The sequence below is a fragment of the Maniola hyperantus genome, chromosome 3 (genome assembly GCF_902806685.2).
Source record: "Maniola hyperantus chromosome 3, iAphHyp1.2, whole genome shotgun sequence".
Classification (NCBI taxonomy): Eukaryota; Metazoa; Arthropoda; class Insecta; order Lepidoptera; family Nymphalidae; genus Maniola; species Maniola hyperantus.
The window spans coordinates 13,935,722-13,953,082 of record NC_048538.1 but is presented as its reverse complement, the minus strand read 5'-3'; the positions used below and the strand labels follow the sequence as shown (position 1 = coordinate 13,953,082).

Below are 17,361 nucleotides of genomic sequence, written 5' to 3'. Positions count from 1 at the left end.
CTAATAATGATACATTGTAATATCAATTAATTTGTTAAGGTACGCTTACACGGGCTATTGAACTTCCACAATTCCAGGCAATTTATTCAATTATGACGTCACGACCACATGGAGCAATTTACTGCAATACCCAGCAATACCTGATCAGGAATGTTATGAAAAATAATTGCTCCAGATTGCGCCACTAATTGCTCCTGATTCGATCCATGCGTGTTACCGAGCAACAATTGCTTTAAAAATTGTCCATGTAAGCGCACCATTACTGCACTTAGCTATTTTTATACATACTTATATCATGTATTTAAGCAATAGGTAAGTAGGTACCGGTTAACGTAATTGAAAACTTCATGTCTCATCTTCTCTATATATAAAAATGAATCGCTGAATGTATTGCTGATCGCAAATCTCGAGAACAGCTGAACCGATTTCGCTAATTCTTTTTTTATTTTTTATTTAATTTTTTTTCCTTGAAGTACGAGGATGGTTCTTACGAAGAGAAAAATTTAAAACATTCCTGTAAAAGAATCGACTGTTAGGCGGTACGAAGTTCGCCGGGGCAGCTAGTAATATTATAATTTTACCGACATACTAAGCAGTAGGTACTGGTTATTACTTCGCTTCAGGCCTGGTTGCGTCCGTATTGACCAGTAACAAGATATATTATGTAGGTATAGGTCAACAATATCTAAAACTAATAAACAATGCTTACTTAATAGTCAATGATAATTCATAACTTATGCTAATACATCGGTGTACGTTTACACCTTTTGCATAGATAGGTACTTTAAAATAAGACACAGGTGCTAATTCGATAGTAAACAGTTCCCCAGTACACATACATAGGACAGTTCACTACAGTTAGAAAACTTGTACAAGACGTCGTAAGATGACGATTCAGGATCAAATACCGAGAGTTTCCTCAACTACCTAGTTCATTCTGATAGTAAGTATACAATCTCTAAAATAAAGTGTATTACACTATTTCTAGATATTTTGTCAATTTAGTTTGGAAACTGTGTGCAAGAGTAGAAGTACCTCTACTACATAATTCGGATTTAGGTACCCACTAGAAAGTAGAAAGAAAGGCGCTTGAACACTAATACAAGTTAATTGGTAATTGTATTGTTCCAACCGCTAAAACGTTCTAGATTTTAGTACACAACCATAAAATGTCCTCAGTAAAAATAGTAATAAATAACAGAGTAGGGTGCTCTATCAAGAAATCTTCAATAACAACTTATTTGAACGAGATTTGCATTTATAAAGATAAAGATGGGTTTGTTTGCTCGAAAGAAGAGATGTGCTATTTAGGGCCGTGGAGACAACAAAAAACTATTAGGTCGTTTCATTGATATGTCGTCCTTATAGCCTTAACTACTGGCGTCCGTTAATTTTGGCTAGGTTACAAATCCTGTAAAAGTAGAAGGAATAATCTAAAAACGCTCGTTAGCTCCGTGACATCCTTTGTACATTTTATTAACTAGTAAAATGCTCATATTTATTGCTATATAAATACCATCTCTATCATCCTGACATCTACAATCTTGTGTGTTTTATTAGTATTGTATTTACTATTTACTAGGTACTCCGCTGCTCCTAATATTATTGTTATGTATATTTTCTTTTATAATAACTAAGTGTTAATTACCTACTCATTCCACCACAATCGTATCGATTTGATAGGTAGGTGATTGTATTCAATCAAACATTGACTAAATATCAAGTAGTCCTTTCCTTGTTATTATTTTCATTCATAAAAAAACCTTAGCCTCGAGTTGAAGCAAAATGAAACTTTAAATGGATACTTATTGTTGACGCCTCTTTTATTTCAACTTTCAAAGGTCTGTTTCGAGTGCTCGACTGAAGCTTTTTTGACAAATACTTTTGCAGCGGCTCGATTGCGGCCGAATGACAGCTACAATGTCACGATCGCAATCATCTCTGATTGGTTGATGCTCGCTTACTATTGGCTACAATGTATTGTTGCAATAAGAATGCCATAAATTCAGCCAATCACAATGATTGCGATTGTAATAATGATTGATGCAGTTTGCCCGCAATCGAGCAGCTGTCTACTGATTCACTAACTCATGAACTCATGAGTTAGCGAATCACCCTGCAGGTCACAGGTTTTGGCATACATCAAATGTTCTCTATGAATCGCCAATTTTCTCCAATTTTTCTTTGAGTTCACGTCACCCATAGCCTAATATTTGACATATCGTCGGTTCAGGATCACTAATGGTTTTGGTCCTGTTAATGATAAAGTAGTGTTAAAACATTCATTTAGCGTTATCTTACTAGTAATCTTTAACCACTCTAATTAAGAATTTAAGAATGAACAGTTTTCTAAGTTAAACTATTTACTTGTTGCAGCTACAAAGTTCCAAGAGAATCTACTCAAGACCATGATTCAGATTGAGAACACGTTCTTCGAGCTGGGGCGGACTTGCCAAAGGAATTGCCTGATTATATGCGATCGAGGAGCCATGGACGCTAGTGCATGTGAGTTTGATACTACATTAATTTATTCGAAAAATATGTGATTCCCCTAAGACTAGGGCCACTCGATGAGTTTCTGGTGCGTTGCGGCGCGCGCCGCTCCGCTGTAGATTTCAGTATTGGTTGGATGCTTGCTACACGGGCACTGCGTTGCTGCTCCGTTTCTCCGATCCCGATGTAAAGTGAAAATAAAACCTTATGAAAAAGCACTAAAGTATTATCGGGGGAGCCACGCGGCTCACTATTTCCGATGAGCTTACCCATTGCCTGATACTACATTACTATTCCCGTTCCGTTTTTCGACTATTCGCGACCAAAATAACACTTGTTTATTTCAATAATATATTCCACTTAATATTATAATACTGGCTGCTATTATAAGATAAAGTTTCATTATGTATTGTTGTGGCTATTTTCTGTAAGACATCGTCGACTTTGATTTTTCACCGGGCGTTTAAAAAACACTCTAAATGGGAATACTGCGATATTTTGTAGGAGGACATGAGTCTCACTTATTCGTCGTTTTTTAAGTCAATTGGTATAGTGAGACTAATTTGAAAAAAACGTGCAGTCTCAGTATTAGGTACCATTGCAATGGGTAATGGCAATAGAATAGTTGACCCACCCGTATTGTCTTTTAGTTATAACTTTTAAAATACTTGTAACTAACCTTAGTCATTGCAGTCGTACTACCTATTTGGTCCGCTAAATATACCTACCGGATGGTCAGTGCTGCGTTAGTATGTAAACAATTTAATATGACAACTGGACAATAATATTGCAACGTTGAATACGTGAAGGTACTTTATATATGCACTGAGGAAAATTACGATTCATGTTTCATGTGACAAGTGGGTTCAACTACATTATATTATATTAGGTACACTTACCTATAACATACAGTCAATTTAACAAACTGGCAAGCGTTGTTCTGACTTCAAGAAAATATTATATTTGTAATCTGGTAAATAATGGTTACGCGACAGATCGAAATGGCAATTGGGGTTATGAGGCGGGGGGACGCCCCGCACATCCGCACGTCACCCGCGCTCGTATGCACCGGTTTTGTGCGAGAGTGCGGGGCGTTCCCTCCCCGATTGCCATCTCGACCTGTCGCTTACTATAGGTATAAATGAATTTATTTTAACAGTAATGATGATAATAGAAGCTATGGAGCTTGCCAATATCATTTTTGTTAATGTAGGTACCTAAATTATATAAAGGGATTGCAATTTGCAAATACACAAAGAAAACAGTCTGTCTGTTAGAAAGGGGTCACAAATCACGACCCTCAACAGTGAGGATAAGGTACAGTAAGGTACAGTGCTCTACAAATTTACTATCTCCTTCTAAAGGTCGATGTACATTACTCTCGGCCGCGTACTGTACGACAGAGAGGTATTGTTATAGGTATTACCTATGTACCTAATTGTATATTCGCAAATCGCAACATTCTGTTTCCTAACAATGTTTATGATAAACAAAGATGATATGGAAATGTATTACGATGTTATCGACATTTTCCGTATCCACGATAATAACAACCGATGAGAGATCGACGCATTTTGCGAACAAGTAATTTTCCACTAAAATGCTTCCAAAGACACGCAACAATGGATTTTATTTAAACCCATTGTTTATGGGACGTTCTCGAAAGACGTTGCATGTATCCAAAGAAAGGAAATAACTGTTTGTGTAGCTAAATTTACATAATAGCCGTTGTTTGGAAACACGACGAGCATAAATGTTAAATTACTAAGTAATCAGATGCATTACTTTGTGAATTAAATGAATTTCAATTCTGCAATTTTCCAGTACAAATATGTTTTCAAGTTCAAGCTTGCAATTTAATCCGCCATTAGATCAAGCCTTCCCGTTTCCAATTTCGTCAAGAATTTCCCAATTTATTTTTATGGAAAAGCGAAATTCCGTGCCGTGCCGTGCTGCGCTGCCAGTAGGCGCAGGCCCTAACCTAGCTAGGTACTTAACTTAATAATTGTTTTGGATCATAATCAGCACAAAGTAATAATTCAAATGAATATTAAGTAAAACGCATAACGGCATGTACATGAAATTACTTATAATCATCGATATAAATGACAAGATATTATGGTCATGCGAACAAAATTTTTCACGGTTCAGGAACCAAATAGATCAGCGCCACCTCTTAGATACTACTGAACGACCCGTTTGAAATCCAGACGTCACTGAGGTTGCATTGGTGCTAAAGCACCACTGAGTCGGTGCCATTTTGTTTGTTCAATAACCCTGTCCATACGAAGTAATATATAAGTCAATACTTATAATTAATTACCGATTGCTTTTATGTATATGACTAGATTCTAGTCAGTCCAATAAATATTTTTCATACTGTTTATTTCATTTCACTGTAATGAGAATATTTAAAATTGTTCCTCAATTTAGTATCAAATTATTACGCTGATTACATACTTAAACTTATGTACCATTATTATATAAATGATTAGCTAAATGGGACCAACGATATCGGGTTCAAATAACCTGATATATCATATATACCTATATAATAGATAGTCGCGGTTTATTACGATTGGTTTAGGTCTTAGGCACAGAATTTCATACGGGATATCCATTTTACTTGATTGCTCTGACTACTAAACATGTCACCCGTTCTATTTACTTTTTTTTTATAAAGAATATTAGCCATGTTAAATGACTAATATTCCCCTTTCCCCTCCAACTAAGCGTAAAGCTTGTGCTAGGAGTAGGTACGACAATAGTGCAACGGGCGGGGTTTGAACCGTCGACCTTTCAGTTTTCAGTCCACTCCTTTACCTGTTGAGCTATTGAGGCTACTGAAAGTAGGTATTTGAGTTTTTTACTTACATTACTTAATATTTTATTATACAATACAAAAGTTAGTCAATAGGTACTACCTACTACCCGACTTACCCGTTTCTTCTACTTTAGTGAGATTACGCGTTTGTTTCGCCCTCCGCAATACAGTACTTTTCGGCTATGTTTGAAGAACTTGGCTTGGGACTAATACCCTTATTATAAATGCGAAAGTGTGTTTGTTTGTTGGTTTGTCCTTTAATCACGTCGCAACGGTGCAATGGATTGATGTGGTTTTTTGCATGGGTATAGATAAAGACCTGGAGAGTGACATAGGCTACTTTTTATCCCAGAAAATCAAAGAGTTCCCAGGGGATTTTCAAAAACCTAATTCCACGCGGACGAAGTCGCGGGCATCAGCTATCTCTGTACCAAATTGCGGCAAAATCGGTTGAACGGTTGAGCCGTGAAAAGCTAGCAGACAGACAGACAGGCACACTTTCACATTTATAATATTAAGTATGGATAATGGATTTAATTTATCGTTTCAGTTATATCGAAGGAGAAATGGGAGGCGATGATGAGCGCAAACAACTGGAACAGTGTGGAGTTGCGGGACAACAGGTACAACCACATCGTACACATGGTCTCTGCTGCCAATGGGGCCGAGGACTTCTATTCTACCGAGGTATTACACTATACAGTTGATATAAACGCACAAAAAGTTATAAGTCCCGCCAATTGCTAATGCGCGTAGCCGCCATTTTAGTGATCGGCTGACGTCAAAATGACGTCATTTCGATGTTAATGAGACATGGTTCCAGCGCAATTGCAGTTAGCGGGACTTATACCAAATGCAAGAAAATGTTTTTTTTACTAGCTCTATTAATTTATAACACAGCAAGGTTGGTAAGACGGAAGTTAATTATGGTGTTATTATCAAAGTTCACTGTGATCAACTTCAGAATTCTGGCACGTGAGCTGATATGATATTTTCTGCCATTAACTTCCTATCTATTATAGAAAGAAGAAATCACGAAATAAAGATAAATTTTAATTTATAAGCGTGTGACTTGATTACATAAGTAACGTGTGATAAGATAAGAGATATTAAACATAAACAAAAATAAGTATTTTAAAGTACATACTATTGTTATATAGTAATAGTTATCACCTGTCAGGCAAGTAGGGGTTTTTTCTAGGTATATCCCGGCATACAACAGGAAAAAGTGTAAAAAAAAAGAAGTAAAAACCGGTTTTGTACGCACAACAGACGGAAACGTTTAAGTGCGGAAACCAGCCCAGAGAAAGAAGAAGAAGAACCCGGTTTCGTGAAAAGTTTGATGTCTTTTCTACAAAATATAATACAACACAAAGGTAGCTTTTATCCTGCAGATGAATCCTTTTTATTAAAAAAAAATATTATTATTAAATATTCGTTATTGCTAGTAAAATCCGAAAACTTTCCAAAAAGTAAATAACTGGTTTGAACAGTGAAGCGACTGATGACAAAGAACAGTTTGCAGGGATAGGATGGTAGCGAAGATGGATGGATGCAGCAATGCCGCTCTGGCGTAAGAAACTTAAGACTTTTCGATGCGGATTCTGTCAATAGTTTACCGTGATAGGATGGTAGTAAAGCTGGATGGATTAGTATTATCGCGCGTCGCCGGTCGATTCTCACCACGACGCGACGTGCGTCTGGCTCGCTGCCAGTCAGTATTATCAGTCGAGCTCGTGACTATCGGCGATTGATTGATATGGCGCAAGGCATTCTTATCACTAGGATTTGTGAAACGCTGTCATAATATATATTCGAAAGTATTACACGTTATTATTACCGATAAAATACGAAAACTTTCCAAATGTAAATAACCGGTTTGAACAGTGAAGCGACTAATCACAAATCTCAAGGATATAGAATAGAATAGAATGTTTTTTTATTCATGTAAACTTTTTAAAAGTGCTTATGAATAGTCAGGTAGTTTTAATTTACCACTCTTTATCTGGTATATAAGTCCCGCAAATTGCTATTGCGCTGGAACCATGTCTCATTAACATCGAAGTGACGTCATTTAGACGTCAGGCGAAATAAAAATATACCATCAGCTCGAAACTTCAGTCTAGTGCCGACGTCACTAAAATGGCGGCCACGCGCATTAGCAATTTGCGGGACTTATAGATGTTTTCCTACAATCATTTTTAGGATTCTCAAAGGTATACGAAGTCTGCCAATCCGCACTTGACTAGCGTGGTGGACTATGGCCAAACCCTGCTCTTTCTGAGAGGAGACCCGTGCTCAGTAGTGAGCCGGCGATGGGTTGATGATAGTGAATATGTTCATCTGTGACACCATCCGCTTTAGCGTATACTTTTCTATAGCGGTGTTCTTTTCATCAACAGGACCACGCGTGCCGCTCGGAAGGCGTCGAACTCGCGAGAGAGCTGGACTACAACGCCGCGGCCGCTTGGATCGGTCACCCGTACTTCGACGTCATAGACAACTCCACTGACTTCGACAAAAAGATGAACCGCTTACTCGCATGCGTGTGCCACAGAATCGGCATAGACACTGGCGACCGGCTCAACGTCAACTCGAAAAAGCGCAAGTTCCTCGTCAAACCTCCAATGGTCTCAGACACAGAGTTCCCCCCGTTCCAAGACTTCGACGTTGTACATAACTACTTGCAGAGCGACTTCCGCAAAGCGCAAGTTCGGTTGAGGAAGCGGGGCCAGAAGGGCCACTGGTCGTATATCCACACAGTGAGGAAGTTCCACCCCACGGGGCAGTCGGTGGAAGTGCGTTCGCAGTTGACGCACCGCGACTACCTCAACATGCTGCCGCAGCGGGACGACGCGCACTTCACGATATTCAAGAAGCGGCGCTGCTTCATTTACAACAACCAGTACTATCAGTTGGACATTTATAGGCAACCCACGCATCCCAGGTGATATATTGTTTTGAATATTCATTACTAGATGATGCCCGCGACTTCGATTTGTGGATTTAGGTTTTGCGAAAATCCCGTGGGGACTCGTCGGTTTTCCGGGATATCAAAATCGGTTAAGCGGATTAGTTTTGAAAAGACAGACACTCTCATTTATGATATTAGTATGGATGTTAAGGATAACTAGATTTTCTGGGTCATATTTATCAAGATTTCAATTCGATAAATAGAGCCATCATTCTTCAACATCGAATTTCAGGTGTCGTGGTCTAATCCTACTCGAGACGTACAGCGCTCACGACCAAGACGCGCTACTTGCCACTCTGCCAAAGTTCCTCATCATCGAGAAGGAGGTGACAGGCGACCCTGCCTACTCCATGTACAATCTGTCCTTAAAGGAAGACTGGAAGACGTCCAACAAGTACTATACCGGCTCTGAGGATTGTAAGTCTAATATTTTCATTTTGTTTTTCGATATACTTCTCTAAAGGCTGAGATCTATAGAGCACACTTTGACTTTGCTCAGACTAAAGATTGAGTAGACAGATTTATGTGAGAGATATAGCTGTCTCGTTTTAACTCTCTCTTAAGTCTAAGCTAAGTCAGAGTGCGCTTTATAGATCTTACCCTAAGGGCCTGCGTACACTGGAAAACTGGGACGGCAGAGGATTTTAAATGTATCAATTAAATTTAATATTTATCTGATTGAAATAAGGTATATATTTCAATGCTCGGTGATTGACCTTGGAGCATCGCAACGTAGTTCTCTCTGGAGCAACGAGCATTGAAATATATATCTTATAACGATTAATTAATACTCTGCCGTCCCATCCCTCAGTGTGCACATGCCCAAAGATTTAAGTTGATCGCTTACCGTCAAGAGTTGGAGACTTTATTCATTTAACCATGCATTTACATATTAGCCATCTTGGCCCGTCTTGCCACTCATCGTTGCTACGTCAAGGCTCTTGCGGGTCTCGAAGTATGCGATCAACTTAAAGGAATATCCACACAATCGTGTAGCGACAGAGATGTCGCCTGTGCATTAATATGAGTCCAGCCCATAGTCAGAATTATATGTCCAAAACATTTCTTGTACTGCACGGTTGGTTGTGGATAGAACCAATTGTTTTAGAACTATTAAGGAAAAAGATATTAAGCTGTATATGAATGAAACATTAGAAAAAGAGGATTCCAAAAAAGACCGGTTTTACGCGTACAATCTGAGAAAGGATTCACCATATTTGTTCTGTGTCAACGGTCATGTCAAAAGTATAGTCCGCGACATGTCGAGATGGCAATAGGCGGGAGGACGCCCCGCACAGCCGCGCTCGCCCGCATCGGCTAAGCGGGGGTCTGTGGGGTTGTTTCCCTCCCCGATTGCCATCTCAACTTGTCGCGTACTATACGATTCACCGTACTAAACCCAACCAAATCGACAAAAGTGCGATTTGGTTGAGTTTAGTGTGGTTGATCGTACGTTTGACATGGCAGTTGACACAGCAATGTGGGGAGTCCTTTCTCAGATTGTACGCGTAATACTACCAAAAGCAAGCATGTATCTGTGAGGCCTTCATCTTTTTCCTTAATGTGTGATGTTATTGGTGTTGTCACAGCATATTAAAGCTTCCTCAATGTTATAATTGGACGTTGTAACGCGAAATGACTCAATCTACATGAGTCAGTTTTTGATAGTATGACAAGGCTATCTTGGCGTGTGGCGAAAATCGGAACTAACGTTGCCGTCAAGTGTCCCCTTTGTTCTTGTTTGAATATTCTAAGCCTATGTTCTCCAACAGCGCCCCCTGTCAATGTCATTCAAGCACTTGTCGCTGTACTCAACTTTATAAAGATGTGTTGAGTGATTATGAAAAACTGACTGTGGGTAGAGTCCTTTTCGCATAACAACGTCTAATAGGTATAGGTAAATACATGGATAAATAATATTGTTCAAGCTTTTGCAACTGAAACATTATCTTCCAATATCTATTCTTGTATTTTTCCGAGCTTTGTCCTCTATAAGTGTGAATATAAATAATTTGCAGATATAGTTCAATAATTAAAAATATGACTTATTTTTGTAACGTTTTGCATGTGTAAGTTAAAAAAGTCAATGGGGACTGCTGATGGAAGTGAAAAGTGTTTTTTTGGATTTGCTATTAATTGAAATATCAAAAATTAAAAATTCATAATTTGTAAATTAAAAGTTAAACCATTTACATTTATTAGTTTAGTTTTACTTCTATTATATTTTATTTAACGTTAGCATGTCGGTGACGCAATCTCGAAGATTATACCCAACCCTAAATCGTCCAACGCGCCTAAAAATGTTTTCACTTGAAAAAAATTATGAATGGAACGAAACCGAAAATTATTTTCCCTTACGCATGTGTACATAATGTATAAAATCTGGCGTAATTGTATGTGAGACTAGAAAAAAAACTCCCTTATTAGTTTTACTTTTCGTAGCTGGTCATGCTAAGTTCACAATATTATTTTACGTAGTGTGTGTTAGTCGTACAGCTGTTGTGTTTAGTATCACACTGGTGTCCCGCACTCCACTGTGTGTATGTCGTAGTATTCCATATCCAGTAATATCCATTTGATAGAAATCCTTTGTGGATTAAAGACGTAATAACTTTGCAGATACGAAAGCTGTCATTCTGGGACATTCGTAATTTAATATACTAACGACTGACCATTCCAACGGTAATGACTAACATTAACTGGGAGATTTTAACTAGAATGTGGACAGTTCTCATCATTGTTATATTTCTAGTGACAAACAATTACGCCAGAGTCGATTAGTGTAACATTAATATTGGAATAAAGCCTTATTTTGGTTTGTCAGGGCAACTGAAACGCTTTATGAATGGCCACAGTGCAGACAAAGCCAACAGCCCCGCTAGTAAAATGAACGGACATGTTGAGAAACTGAACGGGCATGACGTTTACAGAACGAATGGACGAGCCGCAGGCAAGCATAGCGGACACACCTGCAGCAAGGTCAATGGCCACGCCGGAGATAAGGTCAGTGGCCACGCAGGTGACAAGGTCAATGGCCACGCAGGAGACAAGGTCAATGACCACGCAGGAGACAAGGTCAATAGCCACGCAGGAGACAAGCTCAATGGCCATGCAGGAGACAAGGTCAATGGCCACGCAGGAGAGAAGGTCAATAGCCACGCAGGAGACAAGCTCAATGGCCATGCAGGAGACCAAGTCAATGGTTACAGAAAAATTGATGGACTCCACCAATCGAATGGACACGAATCATTTAACGGCGATGTACATGCCACCGAAATAAGTAATTGCGTGAACACAAATGGTGTACCACCGAAGATTCCCAAAAAAGATGCTATAAAAGTATAATTTTTCAAACATCGCGACATTTATATTTAAGGAAATTATTATGAAATTCCATTTTGTAACATTTCAATATACACCAAATCTTAAATTATATTATATCTGTAGTCTAAGATGTACTTAATGAAATCAAAATAATATGATATCGCAAGTTCACTTTTGATCTTTATGGAAATTCCTACATAATATTATTATGTATTATTTATATACCAAATAAAGCAACTATTTTTATAGTATTTCTTATCTAAGTACTAAATATTTTTCATATTGATGACGCGTCAATAAAATTTTGCCCAAATAATGAAAGGTTTCATTATGAAAAGGGGAAATAAATAAATAATAATTTAATATTGTTTGTGCCTTTTTACATGATCATACAGTATTGTCTTTAAATACATTTTCATGACTTGTAGTACTTAATCAATGCTGTGAAATACATTAGGTATTGATGCAGAGATAGTAGTTTTAATAAATAATTAATTAATGTATAATACAAAATCCTTCATGCAATAAATATTTCAATATTATAGCCACATGACATTTTACATTTCTAGGTGTTGTGTTCTTACTGTTTTGTTATGTTAGGATAAGCTTACAATGCGAAAATTCACCACGCGGTTTTTCCCGCAGAAATCTGTGACATTAAAATTTTATGAAGCAGTTCAAAAGTTTATTTGCATGTAGATACGTGCGGTTTCATACGTTACGGAACTGTGCGGTAAAAATCGCGCGATGAATTTTCGTAGTGCGGGCTTACTCTTACTCTGATTTTAATATTTTTGCGAATTTAAAGTTTTATTGTACAAAATATATAAGCTTTGTGTAATTTGATCTTGAAGGAACAATGTTGTAAATGGAAAATAAAAATCTTATTGCATAATAGCATCAAGTAGTGGCCTTTGAAAAAATATTGTATCTGTTAGCAAAGCACACATCCAATAGCAAAATTATATTGTAGAAATGCTAATTATTTATCATTTTCGAGTTTAAACTGTTAGTATCTTATGTATTAGTGAAAATCTTCAAATGTAATTTATGAAAGTATTTGTCATCTGTAGTTTTATGTATGTTTGGAACAGAGGGTACCTATGATGGAGTTTAGCTTCAAAATATACCTCTAGAAGAGTAGCAGCATTGTTGAATGGCTGTGCTATAGTTAATGTTATAAGAGCTATCTCAGCCCTTTTATTTGGTAAAATCTGAGATCTCTGCTTAGGAAAATGATGGCAACATCATGCTATCTGTATAGGGATGCACTTCAAACAAAAGATTAGCTCTAAATGTATTTTGTTTTACTTAATAATATGTAAGTAATAAGAAACATTGGAAAAAAACCTGCATAAAATGTTTAACATTTTTCAGACATAAATCTCAAAATTGCATGTTTTACCACCTAGCACTAGTTCCTTGAATAAAGACAAAAGGGCGCCTGAATATATTGTTTTATTTAACATTCGAACTGCTTCTTATTCATCATTACCTAGGTCTTGGGTCTGTCAGATACTGGCATGGAAAGCAGAGCAAACTGCTGTGATCCTACTTAAAATAGAGTTTTCATAAGGTTAATTTTATTACATTTCTTTATTGACAAATTGCGTGCTATTAATGCGCTGAGTGAAACATTGAGAGCAGAAAATTGGCTGCTCCTTCGTGTGCTCTTTTGCGCTCCAGCTGCTGCCTGGCTCTGGTCTATGTCAAAAAATCGCTCTCCAAGCCAGTCTATCTGGACTGACCCTAATAATTGCAGAGGACCCGAGTCGGTACCGACGACCTAGCTTTCCCAAGGCTTCGAAGACACGAAAAAGTAGTCTGTCACCCACAAAGTTATCCTACCATCCAGTTGTCAAGTTACATACCATATAACATTAGTTGTCTGTGCCTCAGAATACATAATAGTGCAGGTGGTACCTACAAACACTACCTACCTACCACACCTACCTTTGTATGTTGGTGTTGTATAAACGGCCACAGAGTACATTATATATATTGAACTAGGCCTTGCTTAGACAAGTTCCCAAATATATCACAATGTGTAAATGAGAAAGGATTCGCCATATTTGCTGCTGTGTCAACTGTGATGTCAAAAGAGAGTGTATGGTGTACGTGGATATAGGAAGTAATAATAAAATTCTTATTGAGTGTAAGTATAATCGTACTTTTGGCATAATAGTTGATACACTACGCGGTAGAAAGTAATGTACATAGACCTTTAGAAGGAGATAGCAGATTTGTAAAGCATTGTCTCTTTCGTTGAGACCGACAACGTCATATAGGTATGAGTGACAGAGACAACGCTCTACAAAGCCGAAATGTTATTGTAAATGCCGATGTACATTCCTTTCTGCCGCATACTGTACATCAAATATTATGATGAGTCTATAGTAAATCTAGAAAAACCAAAATAGTAGGTATAAAATAAAAAGGGCAGACTTTTGTTTCTTACTTTATTTTCTATCATGGAGCTTTTGGTCCTTATACATTTTTATGACCTTTTTCCCTGGCACGAGACCCTGGGATAGACCAGGCCGCTTTTTCTTCTGACCAGCTTTTCCTTCCCAGAAATCGTCATGTGTTGGAGAAGACACTTCGAGCTCAACTTGGGGCGGCGGCGCAGAGGTCATGGTTCCTGAGCCCTCGCAAACAACTGATTTTAATTTCTGAAAGACAAAATTTATATTATCATGTACTTGGTGATGGAAATGAAAAAAGCTTTATTATTATTAAACGAATAAACTTGAGATTTGTTTTAAAACTTAGTTGCTCCTTAATTGCTTATTTAATGCTCTCTGTAGGGAACCAGTAAAACCTCAGGAAACCTGCATATTTTGTACTATGTAAGATTTGTAAAATTTAGAACTGAAAAATTTACAATATTACAAAATTGCAAAATTGAAATCAGATATATTTATTCTTAGTTTTCAAAATAATATTTAGTCAAACTGTGAATGGTAGCATGTAAAAAACAAAATCATTTTGTGTACCTACCTATTCAATGTTGGGGTTAGGTGGCATGACAAGGAGAAAGGGAATTTAGGGATTTAGCATGGAATAAGTTGTAAGTGCTACAATAGGATCACAGCATGAATAAGTATTTGTTATCATAACTTTTGAACATAGTATACCTGTTTTTCAACATCCAATTCTTCTGTGGTCTTCTGTATATCTGAGTCATGTGCATATTTACAATTGTGCCCAAACCGACACCTCCCCTTACGATAGTTCCAGCAGATCTTCTTGCCATTAATCATTTGGGTATTGTCTTTACCTGGAACCTTAACATTCATGGCCTATGTACTTGACGATTGTATGTTATATTGGATACATTAATGGGCCAATTTGAAATGAAATAATAGTCATAATTTTGTCCGAATTGTGATACTTTGTATTTGTGTAATTGATGTAATGAGCATAAATAAACTTAAAAGGTGATAAAATACAAAAGGTGCCAGATCCGTGGCCTCACTGTTTTGACGAACTGGTGGGTCTACGGTATATTTATTGCCCATTCAACGTATCTTGACTCGTGAGTGATATGCTGGCATCATTGCTTTGCTATTCCTTAGAATTTAGTGAAAGGGTTTATTATTAGGTGATTTGCAATGGTGCCAACATATTACTCATGGGTCAAGTTACGATGAACGGACAGTACCACCATTTTGTAACAGGTCAGTGGTCCCACTTGTGAGTCTATGGTACTTCATAATGTACATGTGGTCCTACCACTGGTAGGATATGAAAGTGTTCCCAGAGGATTTTTTAAAACCTAAATCCACATGGATGACAATATGTTTGGTGTAGAGAGCTAGTTAGCTATAAGAGAAACAGAAACTATTGCTGTTCTCATGTATCAAGATTTTGAACTTTTATCACCGTAATAATTAAAAGCTGAGTAAAAGATATATATAGGATATGGAACTTGAATGGTTAATATAGAAACACTTCAATAGAAAGTCAACATATACCATTTTAACGTGTTTCTCAAGTATTGCAGCTTTGGCTAGCTCTGCCTCAGCAAATGGATTGGAAAACACTGAAGTATGGAGACTGTTTTCACCAATTGATGGTTTTGGGAGCTTTGGCTTTTCATTGTCCTTCTGGTCTTCAATCTTTGGCCTACAATGATAAAATAGCGTTTAGTATGTAGATATATCATGATAAAAATAGGTAGTACCTACTTAAATAATTATAAAGTATTGTGAGACTTCCGGCCATAGCAAAGCTGTACTCAGTCTCACCCTCCTATGGGCATCAATATGAGCTCCCCAGTCAATGAGAAGTTTTACGAATTCGTTTCCCTTTTTAGGTTCCATCCCAAATATAAGAAGATACATAAGAAGCTTCACTTCAATAACTTTATTGTAGACTGTGATACAAAATTAGTTACTTTTCCTCATCACCGCTTTCGTCCTCAGTTCCACTTGATGATGTTCCATAACCTAATAGCGCGTTCATGTTATTTCACAAATAAATGCACGAGTTTTCAAAACGGAACATATAAATAATAATGAGTTAATTTGGTATGAGTTCACCCAAACAGTAGATAATCAAAAGTTTTGTATGAGTTAAAATGGATTATCCCGTGATATCTCAGCACATAATCATCACCATCACCACAATCCATTTAAAATGTAAATATGATATTAATTTATCTTTAAACACTGATTTAAATATATTAAAATTAATCATCACACAAAATGGTCCAAGCGAGTCCGAACAATTTTCTCATTTATCTATCTCATCTCCTCCGGATTACTGTGCCCTGTTTATCAAACGTTACAAGTCTTGTATTACAAGCGTTTCTCTTGTAAATTTGTGCATTTTTACAAGAATGCGTTTATCAAAACTACACTTGTAAACTACAAGCTACGAGTAATATCACTTGTAATACAAGTGTTTTTCACACTTGTATTTGTGGTTTTGTTCATCAAAAATGCCTTTGTAGTTTGTAGCTTGTAACTTGTAACGAAAAAGTTGGAGAGCCTCCGTTGACTCTTAATTTATTTTACAAGTTGTATGCAAGTATGATATTTGTATAAAAGAATAATTAAATTATCTAGTACCTAGTAGTAAATAGGTAAAATAACTATAAAATAATTCAAAGGTGTAATTTTATTAAACTTATCAATGTTGCTCTTCTTAAATTTGACCAAAACGTGTCTCATGTACATACGAGTATGCTGGCATAATCTTTTTCGGCAGATACAAGTCCAAGCGACTGACATAGCAATAGTATCTCTTTCCACTCTGCTATTTTTGGTCTTTAGATAATTTATCAGTAAATGCGCCAAATAAAATATCTTTTTTGTCACGAATTACTTAATTGAAGAATAATTGTAACTTTCGCATCAGATTTCGCCATTTTTTGCGGTGTAATTCGAATAGCGAAATTTTTTTAAAGTCTATCTATTTTTTCAAATTTTAAGTCTAACCCTAATTCATGAAAAATAATGTATAGTATAGGTACTTCCTGTTGGTGTAGGTATAAATTAAAAATACAAGTTCTACAAGTCTTGTAAAATCCTACAAGTCATGTGAAATTATTTGATAAACATAATTTACAAGAGTTTGTAAAAAAGTTCTTGTAACTTGTAACTTGTGAGCTTGTAGACTTGTAATGTTTGATAAACAGGGCACTGGTCTGTGTTTTTCCCATTTTTCCAGTGAGTGTCACAGACCACAGACCTTAATCAGAGAGTGAGTGTATTCTTTACTCTATGGATGTAGCAGTGTT

At 37.0% G+C, this 17,361-nt stretch overlaps 2 protein-coding genes across 4 annotated transcripts in view; one reads left to right on the top strand and one right to left on the bottom strand.

Annotated features, from left to right (window-relative positions):
- Positions 1-13,064, top strand: part of Ttd14 (TRPL translocation defect 14) — a 32,758-nt gene extending 19,694 nt beyond the window's left edge. For all 3 annotated transcript variants that reach the window (XM_034984276.2, XM_069509427.1, XM_034984278.2), the window contains 5 exons: positions 2,377-2,505; positions 5,868-6,004; positions 7,720-8,264; positions 8,524-8,708; positions 11,116-13,064. In XM_034984276.2, the coding sequence (XP_034840167.1) occupies positions 2,377-2,505; positions 5,868-6,004; positions 7,720-8,264; positions 8,524-8,708; positions 11,116-11,636 (1,517 nt within the window). In that variant the 3' untranslated portion in view covers positions 11,637-13,064. The remainder of the gene's footprint in view (positions 1-2,376; positions 2,506-5,867; positions 6,005-7,719; positions 8,265-8,523; positions 8,709-11,115) is intronic.
- Positions 13,065-14,059: 995 nt separating this feature from the next.
- LOC117996241 (uncharacterized) lies at positions 14,060-16,387 on the bottom strand. Its single transcript, XM_069509453.1, has 4 exons — positions 16,015-16,387; positions 15,593-15,743; positions 14,753-14,902; positions 14,060-14,287 (listed from the first exon to the last, which is right to left on the bottom strand). The coding sequence occupies exons 1-4, from the start codon at positions 16,080-16,082 to the stop codon at positions 14,075-14,077; spliced, it is 582 nt and encodes a 193-aa protein (XP_069365554.1). The 5' UTR covers positions 16,083-16,387; the 3' UTR covers positions 14,060-14,074.
- Between the last annotated feature and the right edge of the window lie 974 nt (positions 16,388-17,361).